Raw genomic sequence first — 12,980 nt, forward strand, 5'->3', positions numbered from 1 at the left:
CTTTGTCAAACCTAAGTTTACAAAGATACTGTCCTACCTTCTCGTCTAAAAAATGGTTTTATTTCTCATCTTCAGGCGTTATGCGCCTAAAGTGTAATTTGTGTGTGGTGTGACGTCAGGGTCATTTGCTTTCCTTCTGAGGCCTGTGACCCACTGTCATTTACTGGAAAGCCAGTCCTCCCCTGAGGTGCTGCTTTGTTGTGTACCAGGTGGGAAATAGACCTGGGTCTCATTTCTGCTTTCTGTGTTTGTCACTGGCGTGTCTGCCTGCACCCCGGAATCACTGTGGCTTTATGAGCTTCTGTGTCTTCTACGGAAGTCCTGCAGCTCTGGTTGTTCCCTAAGCCCTTCGTTGCCCTCTGCATTCCAAGTGAGCTTTAGGATCAGCTTGTCAGCTTCCAGAAACATTCCTGCTGGGCTGTTGATTGGCACAGATGGAATCTGTGGTTCCATCTGAAGAGAAGTGTTTCATGACTGGAATATTTCCCCTTTACTTAAGGCCTTCTTTAATTTCTCTCAGTAATATTTGTACAGAATTTCTCTCAGTAATTGAGTACAGAAGTCTTGAATGTCTAATTTTTTCTACTCATTTGTTACTTGTATAGAGAAGTGCCATTGGCTTGTTTAAATGGTGAGTTTGTACCTAGTAATCTTGCTAAATTAACTTATTAATTCTTTTTTGTTTATTGATTATTTGTCTGTATATCTCTGGGACATTCAGTATACAGAGTCCTGTCCTGGTACCAAAGCAGGCACCTTTGTTCCTCCTTCTGGCCTCGCTGCACGACCCCCCAATGTGATGTGGGGTGGTGGTATTTTCGCCTCCCCATGTTAGGTCAGGAACTGGAATGTTTACTGAGGTTTGTTTTCACTCGTTTTATGGTAGAAATTATTTGTCAGCTTAAGGAAGTTCTATTCCTAAAAGTTTGCTGAAGATTTTCATCATGGATTGGCATTGGGTTTTATCAAATGCTTGTTTTGCTCTGTCAAGATAATCGTAGGGTTTTCTCCCCTCCCCCGTTAATTTGATGAATTGCATTGATTCATTTCCAAATGGTAAGCAGTCCTTGCATTTCTAGAGTTATCCGACTTGGCCATGATAGTGTATCTTTGTGATAAGTGTCTGGATTCGATCTGCCGCTGTTAACTACGACTTCTGCATCGTGTTCGTTGGAGGTTGGTCTGTCGTTCTGTTGGAAAGGACGTCGCTGCCCACCTGCGAGGACTGTGGTTTGCTGACAGCCTCTGCCTGTTGAATCCAGCTTCCAGGTGTGGGCTGTAGGTGCTGGGCAGCCCGAAGTGAGGTGCAGGGCCTTGCGTGTCTGCCCCTGCCCGGCATAGGGACTGACCAGCCACATCGCCTCTGCGGGCTCTCCTGCCGGGTCTCAGGGGTCCCTTTTTCTTCTTCATGTTTTATTGTGCCTGGCTGTCTGCTGCCTCGCTCTGCATTCTCTGTGTGCCCACCTTTCAGACAGTTCCCTGGTGTCCTTAGTCAGTGGGCATGCTCTTTACTCTCCCTGTGCCACACAGTGTCCCTTCCTGCCGCCTGCGTTCTCACCGCGACCTCTCCTTTGGGCCTGCAGGCTCCCTGTCTGTGTTCAGAGACTGTGTGACCACAGTTCATTTCATCGCAGTTGTCGGCGCTCACTCACCTGCCCTCAGCGCTCTGAAGATATCGTGCTGTCTGACAGGAAAGATGCCACCGTGGTTTCTCTGTTCCTGTTGCTGTGTGTGTTTCCCTCTGACTGCCTTTTAAAAATGTCTCTCTTTGCCTTGCAGCTACCTTACTGTGTATCTTGAGCTGTGATGTTCTTTGGAATTATCCTATGTGGGGTCCACAGGACTTCTTAAATCTGTGGAACGATGTCTTTCATCCATTTGGGGAAAATTGCAGGCATGATCTCGAGTGTTGCTTCTTCCTTGTTTTTTCTGTCCTCTCCGCCTGGGACTCGGATGATGTCTATGTTATACCTTTCTGGGTCCCGCGTGCCTTTGGTGCTCTTTTATATGTACTTCAGTCTGGAGATTGCCCTTTTCTCAAACTCTCTAATCCTAGTTCCCAAATTTCTAGTCTACTATGAAACTCCTGATGAGTTCTCAGCTTTAGTCAGTGTCCTCTTAGTTTAGAATTTTCATTTGCTCTTCTAATTCCTATTCTGTTTCTCTGGAAGATCCCCACTGTGCCCTGTACTTTCTTCATCCTTTCCTCCATTGCCTGGGACGCACACATTCGCACAAGTCACTGAAAGGCTCCTTCTGCATCCCTGGAGTCGGCTTGCTGCGGCCAGTTCCTCTGGTCTGTGCTTTATCTTGGGGAATGTATCTTTTGGGGTACCTAGTACTTTTTAAATTAGATGTTGGACATTATGTATAAAAAATTGTGGAGGCTCCAGATGACGTCATCTTCCATGAGAGAAGTTCCTTCCGCCCCCAGGCAGGTGGCTGGGCACTGCAGTCTAGCCAAGGCCGGGTCTGCCTGCCCCTGGCCCCGGCACCTCCCTGTGCCTGGCGCATTCTGTCTGTCCCTTTTCTCTGGTGGGTCCCCAGTCATGGCTTCTGTCTCGTGTGACAACCTGAGAACCCCGTTTGGCTTTTCCGAGGTTTCTGTGTGGTTTTTGGCTCCTGCTGCACACGGTGCTGGGACTCGGCACGCTTCCCAGAGGAGGCTGGCTGGCTCTGGAAAGTACTGCTGCTTCCTCTGTGACACCCCAGCTTTTGTGAGGACCCCTGCAGAAGGTGAGCGCAGCTCCCCAGGACGTTCCCTCTTGAGTCTCAGCTTCTCTACTTAGTGTCCTTGTGGCTTCCAGCTGATGCTTTCTGCATTTCATTCGGTTCTAAATCATGTGGGTGGGAGTGCTACTCTGCGACCAGCACTCTCTCCTGCTTGGAAGCGGGCTCTTACCTGTTACTGTGGCTCATTTGTGCCCGTCGTGGCGAGCGTGTTCCAGAAGCCACGCATTCTTCCACCGCTGACGGACGTTGGGTCGTTACGATGGTCAGCCGTCACAGACACTGCTCCTGGGAGCATGGCATGCATTCTCGGGGCGGGGGGGGGGCACTAACTGCGGTGGGAAGGGTCAGGCCTTCCCGGTCACACTCTGATCACCACGCAAGTCCCACCTGCTCCCTGTCATTGTCAGGCTTACTAATTCTTGCTAATCTGCTGAGACTATGGTGGTATTTCATTGTGGCGTCGATTTCCATTTTCCTGATGACTAGGTAGAGATCTTTCCTGTTTTTTAATACTTGAGGTTTCTCCTTTTCTAAGTCCTGTTGGATCTTCTGCACATATTTTTATGTAGGGTATTTGCAGGAGTTGTTTCTGGATGTCAGTCTTATCAGCGACACATGCCACAGGTTTCTCCTCCTGGGCGCCTTGGCTGTAGACCTCGAGTGGCAGCTGAGTGAACAGAAGCTCTGCCCACCTCACCTTCTTTTCTTTGTGGGTCCCCTTCAAAGGCTCTTTCCGAGCTGCGATCAGGATGCTCCTCTGTTATCTGGGGGAAGTGCTGTCCTGCCGTTCCCATTCAGATCGGCCGTCCACTGGGAGTGAGTTTTGTGTATGGCGATGGCTTCCAGGGTCAGGTTTTCAAGAAAGATAGACGGCTATCCCATTCTTGTCTCCACAGCGCCACGTTCTCCTGCAGTGCCCTGTGTCATCACTGGGGTCGTGCACATGAGTGGATCTGCTCTGGGGTGCTCTGCTTGATCCCATCAGTGACTATAGCTTTCTGCCCAGCCCTGTCGTCCATCCGTACGGCGAGTCTGCCTCTGTCTCCCTCTTCAGAAGTGTCTTGGCTGTGCTTGTTCTGTGTATTTCAGTGTCAGTTTTAGAACCAGCTTGTCACCTGCCATAGACACACCTGTTGAAGTGTGACTATTGTTGCTTTGAATAGTTTCAAGACCATTAACAACTTTCCAGCACGCAGATATAAATAATATATCCTTCCAGTGAAATCCTTCCACTTTATGCCTGTAATGTTTTACAATATTCTGGGGGAGACGTGTGTTTTTTCTAACACTTATTCTTAGGTACTTGCATGTTTATTTTAATCTTATTATAAATAGTATTATTTCGGATTTTTATTTATTGTTTATTACTGGCGTATAGAAATCAAATGGTGCTTGTGTATTGCTATATCTGGAAGTATTACTAATTCAATTATAATATATTCATACTGTACATAGTCATGTCATCCACAGATGACGACAGTTGTTTGTTTCCCATTGTTTTACACCCTCTGCCCGCCGTCTCCCTTGCACGGGCTCCAACATTCAGTGAAAAGGCGCCCGTCCCTGACTTGCTTCTCAGAGGGAGCGCCTCACCTTCTGACCACTAATCAGGATGTCTCCTGAAGGAGTTTGAAAGATGGCCTTAAGGAAGTTTCTTTTCGTTCTGAATTTAAGAAGGAGTTATAAAATTATTTAAAATCCTGAACAAGTGTTACATTGTTTTACCTTTTTTCACCTTTATTTTGTTACTCTGGCAAGTTATGTTTATTTTCTGGTAAACCTCTTTACATTCTTGGGATAAAACTAATTTGGTCACGAAACATTGTTCTTTTTATATGGAGCCCGGATTCATTTTGGAAATCTTTATGTATTACAGTTATATGGACAGGCAACATGTTGGGTTGAACATTTTTCCCCCCATTTCTTTCTGCACTCACATATTGCACCTGTGTTTTGTGTCGTTTGCAGGAAAACCTGAGCATTTGTTCAGAGAGTCTGCGCTTGTGCCGCAGGCTTTAGGGGGCCGAGTGAGGGCACTGGTGCGACTTCTTTGGCACTCTGAGCATTACAGCTGCTTCAGGTGTTGGGGTGGACTCAGGTTTTCTCTTTCTACCTCAGTACACCTGCCCAGACACCTCCAGTTCTCTTTACTTTCCCTTAGTCTCATCTTCCTCAAGGCACCTCTCCTCTGTGGAGGTCACCGGGGCTGGGCACTGCGTGCCAGGAGGGTAGCGTGGGCAGGTCCAGATGCACCACTGAGGCAGCCAGTTACTTAACGTCTCCCTGTCTTGTCTTGAGTGAAAAGTGGAGATGAAGATACGGCCCACCTCATGAATTATATGCCACTCTTCTAAGGGATGTGATGAGGCCTAGTTAATGATGTGAAAATGCATTCACAGTGCAGTGTTGATCGAACAAAGCAGGATAAAATATGACGTCATGTCTTGAAAATTACACATCCATATACATACATGTGTGTGCGTGTATTATGTGTATATATACTGGGGGTTCAAAAAAATGTATATAAGTGGACACTTTGGTCAGTGTTCCTCAAGCAGTAGCTCACCATAATCAGAAGTGTCTGGACACTGATGGTAACCACTTTGAGAACCTCTCGTAATTGCAGAAGTCAAATGATGTGCTTGTGTATTGACCTTTTGTTATCGGTATGTATTATTACAATGTAATACAGTTTTTGTTTCTTAAAAAGTGTAGATTATGGGCACCTTTTGTATATGTACATATGTGTTATATATGCACACATATAACAGAAAGAATGCTGACTCTTTTCTGCTGGCTTTTCTATATTTGAAATTTTCTATAATAAAAGCCTGTACTTTTGTGTTAAGAAAAATAAATCTGTGAGTTGTTTTTGAGAGAAAACTATGATGCTCATTATGTGCAAAATAGTTATCAATTGGAAACGTCCTGAATTTCCAGTAATTGAGGAATCGTACGTTATGGGGTATATGATTGCTACATTGAAATGTTAATTATTAGTTTCTTAAATTTTACTTTGCTTAGTATTTTTATTTTATTTTAGGCAAACTTTGGAGTCGGAGTTTAAAACTAGCTTATACTCTTCTTAATAAACTGACTAGTAAGAATGAACCGCTACTTAAACCTGGAGACAGAGTAAGTAACTAGAATGTAAGTTTATTGGAGTGACCAAAAACAGAGACTCTAAAAATGTTTCTTTGAAATCAAGTGTTCTATGAGCAGCTTAGAGTTGCAGTGTTAATACAGGGGATTTAAAGTCAGCATGAAAAAATTTTAAATATGGATAAAGTTTGTGATGATGTAGATAAAATGATCATTCTTTTTATTCTCCCTCATTGCCTATCCACTGATTCTTTAACTTCTTTTCTCTTTGACTTCATATGTGTTGATTTTAATACAAATATTAGTATCAGATTTTAATAAATATTAAATTTCCAAAACTTAAGTTTTATGAGGACACATCGACCTTGTCTTGAAGTTCTGTGTCCTTCATACGCATCTCCTTCCCTGTTCTGTGTGGCCAGGCAGCCTCCTTCCTCCCTGCCCAGATAGAATGCAGAGGAGGCCAAAGGCTTTCATCCTTGTGGAAGGTTTTGTGGGACAGCATTGCTGTGGGCAAGCTGAAGCCGACTTGAGGAACCAGGTAAACCAGGTGGTCCCGAAGGAGAGCAGGAGGACATGGCGAAGGCAGCACACTTACCAGGGAAACCCCCAGTGAGCACAGTTGCCTAGGTCAGGTCGCCCAACGATGAAACTGGAAGGTGACAAAATGACAGTTTCAGGCAACCCTTTGAGTGCGTCACACTTTAGTGTAGACGAGAGGGAAACCTCGGTGTGACAGACGAGACCGGAGGGCAAAAAAATGAAACAAGGAAAGAGGACGGGGGTTGGAGAAACAGACTTAGAGGAAACCTACATGCAGAAAACAAACTTTTAGAAAATTAGCATTAGTATCCCTAGAGATCTGTCATGAAGACACTGCTCCTTAAATGAAGTAAAATATGCTTGTAGGAAAGACCAAGAAGTGGATGGCAGGAAAGAAAAACAGTGGAAAAAATTAGGCCTCGCAGCATCTGACTAACAGGAGTTCCAGAAAGAGAAAGGAGAACAGAGAGTAGAAAAATTTAAGTCAACAATAATACAAGATGACATCCAGCAGGTGGAGACCATAAGCCTCACAGTGGCAGGATGGTGTCCCCACACAGGGCACATGACCATGTTACGGCTGAGACCGGGGTGCAGAGGGAGCCGTAGAGCTTGTGGGGAGCAGTCAGAACGAGAAGACAGCGAGCGAACTTCTTCAGGAGTTGAGAGGGAGTCCGACTTACTCTACTTCTGTTCCCAGAGATTCACAGATGCGAGCGTGGGCCTGCCAGGTTCAGATGTGCCAGACCCTGAGCACTCTTTTTTGGGAAGTTCCTAGAGAGCATGCTTCAGCTGCTCAGTGGTGGGTCCCAAACAGGAGAACCATAGGGATGGCCGCTAGCCCCCCAGCAAGGACTGGGTAGTGCCCAGGGCTGGGGTGGGGCAGTCAGCAGCTGGTGAGACTTCCGAGTTCCCTTGGCTGGTTATTTGGAAGATACTATTGGTAGGTACTTGACACACGCAGGGGACATTTAGAGCACATTGGCGCAGCCACGGGAAGCATTGCCAGTGGGAATGCTTGTAGCTGTCACTGAACGTAAGAATAGTACGACAATGCTGCTTTTACGGCGTGTTGTGCTTTAGAAGGGATGTAAGAATCATTGATTTATCTTCCTTGGAAAAAAGCCTTGCAGGCACAAAGACTTCTAGACACCTTGACTTGTGAGAGAATCCAAATTAAGTTAATTATAAAAAAAGATCGACCGGATCACAGTGAGTGAGTTTATTATCAGAGATGGTGGCACGTTCATCCTCCTGTGATAATATACGTTGTAAAATAGAACAAACGCAGCTCATTTATAGTGAATTCTCTGATAACATTTTCAACGCCAACCACCTGGTCTCCTGGCTGTGGGTCCCCGTCCTGAGACCGTCACTGTGATCATCAGCGTTTGAAGCCAAACTCTGCCCCTTCAACAAACAGTTAGAAACGTGATTCAGTTGACAGCACAATACAGAGATAGCTTAACTTCTGTCTTGCAAGTGAAGGGTTGTACATTGTCCACTGTTTTGTGGCCCAAGGCCTGTGTTAACAGTCACTCCAGTAGAGTTCTCACTGCCCACTGTGGTTCAGGCACGCTTACTACACTCCTTGGGGCCTCCAAAAATCCTATTCCATAAATAGCTTTTAATTTAATCAGACTATTACGAGAAATGGAAATGGAGATGATGGGAGAAGAGAAAGGCGAGGAATGAAGAGAGCTAGACGTTCATCTACAATAATAGGGAATAAAATTGGTACCTAAATATTCTCAATAAATAAAACATAGCAGTATAAGCATAATATTTAAAAATATGGAGTAAATAGCAAAAGGAAGATGTAAAATATTTTAAAAGTTGTTGCCTTGGGGAGGGGCAAGGATGGAATGGGGAGGGTATTGTTTTCCATTAGTACTTTTTGTCATTTTAATTTCTGTGTTTTAAAAAAATTTGATGAAAATCAAAATGCAAGCTATATGACATAGAACATGTAATTTAAACAGTGGCAGCGTGGTGACCAGGGAGGCAGGGGGACTTGGAGGGGACCGCTGTGGGGGTCCCATCTGAGGTGTCTGTTTCCACCACGCTTCCTGTTAGGGCAGTTAAGGCTTGAGTGAAGATCTGGTCAACTAAAATTTTGGTGTTAAGTTTTTTTCTTTTGGAAGCTATTTTAGCTGTGATTCCTCGTTCACTTTTCATGTTGTGCAGGTGTTTGTCACCTGGACTGATTGGTGGTAGGTGACGGTCCCTCACTTCCCTCCCTGAGTTGCTGCTGCCCAGATGGTCAGAATGGATGGGAGCTGGGTCCAGATCTCAGCACCAGACCTTTGCTGGACTGCCTTTAAACCCAGAAACTTAAAATTATTTTGTTGTACGTGGAGCAAAGTCCTCAACCTAAAAATTGTTTATTAAAAGTTACATGGCTGAGGAAATTTAAGACCCAGTAATTAGCCCCTAAATTACATTTTCTAAACTACATTTGAAAAACCGTAAGATAATTTCAGAAGTGTCAGTCCCACCCCAAGCAGCAGATGCTTGTAAAAGCTGAGATGAGAGTCATTCACCAGCAAGCTCATGGTTTTCTTTGTGCTGCTGTAGGTGGCGCTGGTATTCCCCAACAGTGACCCTGTGATGTTCATGGTTGCGTTTTATGGGTGTCTGCTGGCAGAACTGGTTCCTGTCCCCATTGAAGTGCCGCTGACAAGAAAGGTAGTAGACGATCTGGGTGCGGGGCAGGCCCCATGATGTTTGATGCCCGGTTGGCACATGAGTTCAGCTGTGTGTTTCTCCTCCTTCATCCCGGAGAGCGTCAGCAACCACAGACGCTTGCTGTGTATCTTGTTGGTGAGAAGGGCCCTTAGAAGGGCTGAAGCCACGGCGTCACCTGTGAAATGATGAGCCTGTTTTCCTCTAATGAATAGATTTGGGGTTTCATAACATTTTGTTAAACTTTTTCTCAATACCATATGCTCACTGATATTAAGTTTTGTTTCTTGGGGATACATGACGTAGTACAGTGTTGTGTCACGGCTCACTTCTTCCGGCTCCACACATCTGTTACTGACAGATGACTGTGACGTTCTACGGGGCTGCTGAGTTCTGCACATAAATGTCAGTAGTCTAACGATTGACAAAATACCCTACTAGGAGTAGACCAGGCACGGATTTTAGAAAATCAGTTTTCTGTCTATCCCAGTGTTCAGGCAGCTGTTAACATGAGGATTGTCAGCAACAAATATTCAGGAATCTCAAAAGTAAAGTTTGCAACTAAAACCTGTAAATCTCAATGGATAATACATGAGGACAGATATTTGAATACATGGATTCTTAGGGAAAAAACTAGAGATTTGTCAAACTTACAAAAAGAAAATGATAAACTTTACTGAAGGACACGTATTAAAGAAGATCTACAGGCAATGTGCATCTCTGTGCAGAAATAATTCACGTTGTTAAAGGTCTGCCCCACCCCCACCCCCCAGATCAGTCTGTAAATTTCAAACACAGATCAAGCGGAAATTTCAATGCTACTATTTTTGGAGTTTATTAAAAGGCTGCTAAATCATTTGCAAGGAAAAATCTTTGAGGAATTAGCCTATTATCTGAACTTTATATTTTATTGCAAAAGTGTGTGTTTTAAATTTAAAAACAATTATATTTTACTTTCATGAAACTATAGTGTGTAGGATTGAATGGTTGTAGAGTTGTGTGAGGGGTGAAAAGATGCTCTACGTTCTGTGCGTGGGCCTGAGAAGGAAAGCGCCCGGTGTTTCACCGCTCCCGTCTCCCGCAGGACGCGGGCAGCCAGCAGGTCGGGTTTCTGCTGGGCAGCTGTGGCGTCTCCCTGGCGCTGACCACGGATGCGTGTCAGAAAGGCCTGCCGAAGGCGCAGTCCGGAGAGGTGGCAGCTTTCAAAGGTGCGTCCCCCAGGCCGAGGTAGTCGGCGTCCTTGTTAGGCTGTGTCCTCTGGTCCTTGCCCAGCGTCCAACCTCTCCAACCTCACTGCAGAGGCTGCAGGGCTCTCAGCAGCAGGCAAGTCTGACGCCTTGGTGAGTCTCGCTTCTCACCAGATTCAGGGTCAAGGCCTGTGCCGTCCAGTGTGAACAGTCCAATAGTGAGAGCGAGACAAGCCCGTGACTTCTGTCCCTCAGGCGCTCGGGGGCTAGTGCTGCATGTCGGACGGCAGGTCCTGAGTGTGGGGCGCAGAGTCCCTGACCACTCACCTGTGCCGTGTCCCTTATCTGCACCCTCACAGGTTGGCCGCCCCTGGCCTGGCTGGTGATTGACGGGAAGCATCTGACGAAGCCCCCCAGGGACTGGCACCCAGCGTCCCAGGAGGCCGGGGCAGACACCGCCTACATAGAGGTACCGGAGCGCTCGGTGTCGGCACACGGTGTGAGCCGCTGGGGGGTGCGGGGGAGGATTTGCACTCCAGGCCAAATTGCGTATGTTTTATCTCACCTCAGAAATGCAAAGTGTCACATGGAGAGGTTCTCAGATGCAGTCAGGGAGTATTGTCACCTGATCCCCGTCGCCTCCCCTGGGTGCCGGCACTCAGGAGGGAGACTCCATGCTCCGCTCCCCTCCACACCTGCCCAGGGTGGGTCCTGAAGGGGACTCAGCCGACTGCTTCTCTCTCGAATCCATCAGCCTCCAGAAACATCACCTAACGGACCCGTTTTCTTGAAACCTTTCAGTATAAGACCAGCAAAGAAGGCAGCACGGTGGGGGTGACAGTGTCGCACGCATCCCTCCTGGCCCAGTGCCGCGCTCTGACCCAGGCATGTGGCTACTCAGAAGGTGAGGCATGCGCAGGACCTGCCCTGAATCCAGGCCATTCTGGGTGCTGGCTGCCCAGGGGTGTCAGGTCACCCAGGGGGCCCCACTTGGCTTTTCCCAGTAACTTCTCATGTAGATTACAGAGCATGGACTCCACGTGCCACCAGGTCCCTGGTGCCAGGGGCTGCTTCAGCCAGAGGCAGAGCTGAGGGTCAGTGCATTTTGCATTAAAAATACGGAAAACTGTCTCATTGGACAGATGACTGTGGCTGTTGTGCACATTTGTGGTTTTGGCACACAGTGTCACGCATGCAAATACACAAATGCAATCTTTATGGTCATAGATTATCTCTTGGTGGCCCCCCCTTACTGTTAAATATCAGACATTTAACTTAGGTAAATGCTATTAAAAAAAACTATAAAAAGGATATATGGCGGTGTTCTTGGCATTACAATACTTGAACAAAACTAAAAAGTAAATTGAATGGTATGTTTATCGAAGATACAGGTGTTTAAATGCAAGGGTAGTGGGGGCACAGCTGAAGACTTCAGTGGAGGTTTAGAAAAGGGTTTTAGGTATGTTCAAGGGCCTGGATAATTTCTTAAAAATTACATCTGTCAAGTGAAGTCCCCTGGTTTTCTTTTCCTTCAGATCAGGGTAAGCTTATGTATGTTCCCTATACTCGGGGCTCCTTCACTGGCCAGGGAGCCTGTGGGCAGCAGTCTTGTTCCCAGTGCAGCAGCATTTCCTGGCACACAACCCAATGTCTCCTGTTCACCGCGGCGTTTCTCTTCTGGCTGCTCTCGGGCTTGCTGTGGCCTTTGGTGAGGAACCAGATGTGCTCATGGCCCAGGCTCTGTCCCCTGCCCAGTGTGAGGCCTGGACCCAGGTCCCACAGAGGACGTGGCCGGGTGCTCTGAGCGCAGCGCTGTGCAGGGTGGCCTGGGGCTCCCATCTGGTCTCGCTCCTTGTCACACCTTCTGGAAGAGAAACTGGGCTGGAGAGCCCTTTCTGAAGGGAGGTGACATGAGCAGCAAGTGACGTTTCTCAGAAGTGCAGGATAACAGCATTCGGTGTGAGAAATGGGAGGCCTGGACGTAAAGTTGATAAGTAAGGGTGCCTGTGACTGGTCATGGCATCTGATTGACACGTGTGACCGCCTCACACAGCTTCTTAACCACAGGCTGTTCCTTGCGTTTTCAGATTGGTGGTCAGCATAGTTCTCCGTTGTGATGCAATTGTATGACCTTCTCCTTTTATGTTTTCCAGTAACTTGAATAGATAACCACGATCATTGATTAATTAGTGCATGGCATTTGGCAATGCTGTACATTTCCCACAACTAACATGTTGATGCCATACTCACCTCAGATTCTCTCAAAGTGTGCATGACTCGTACAGAGGCTCACTCAGCAGTTTAACTGTCTGTGTCCACTTTCAGCTGAAACGTTAACAAATGTGCTGGACTTCAAAAGGGATGCCGGTCTGTGGCACGGAGTGTTAACAGTGAGTGTTACCAGTGAGTGTTACCAGTGAGTGTTGACAGTGAGTGTTGACTGTGAGTGTTGACTGTGAGTGTTGAGTGCTACCAGTGAGTGTTGACAGTGTTACTAGTGAGTGTTGACAGAGAGTGTTGACAGTGAGTGTTGACAGTGTTACCAGTGAGTGTTGACTGAGTGTTGAGTGTGAGTGTTGAGTGCTACCAGTGAGTGTTGACAGTGTTACCAGTGAGTGTTGACAGTGAGTGTTGACAGTATTACCAGTGAGTGTTGACTGTGAGTGTTGAGTGTTACCAGTGAGTGTTACCAGTGAGTGTTGACAGTGAGTGTTGACAGTGTTACCAGTG

At 46.5% G+C, this 12,980-nt stretch overlaps 1 protein-coding gene across 3 annotated transcripts in view; it reads left to right on the forward strand.

Moving 5' to 3' along the window:
* The window catches only part of DIP2A (disco interacting protein 2 homolog A), an 86,263-nt gene that overhangs the window by 40,808 nt on the left and 32,475 nt on the right, over positions 1-12,980 (forward strand). For all 3 annotated transcript variants that reach the window (XM_081077850.1, XM_081077849.1, XM_081077851.1), the window contains exons 9-14: positions 5,777-5,868; positions 8,956-9,066; positions 10,148-10,271; positions 10,610-10,719; positions 11,052-11,154; positions 12,576-12,640. In XM_081077850.1, coding sequence (XP_080933976.1) covers positions 5,777-5,868; positions 8,956-9,066; positions 10,148-10,271; positions 10,610-10,719; positions 11,052-11,154; positions 12,576-12,640 — 605 coding nt within the window. The remainder of the gene's footprint in view (positions 1-5,776; positions 5,869-8,955; positions 9,067-10,147; positions 10,272-10,609; positions 10,720-11,051; positions 11,155-12,575; positions 12,641-12,980) is intronic.

Source organism: Rhinolophus hipposideros (genome assembly GCF_964194185.1).
Source record: "Rhinolophus hipposideros genome assembly, chromosome: 2".
NCBI lineage: Eukaryota > Metazoa > Chordata > Mammalia > Chiroptera > Rhinolophidae > Rhinolophus > Rhinolophus hipposideros.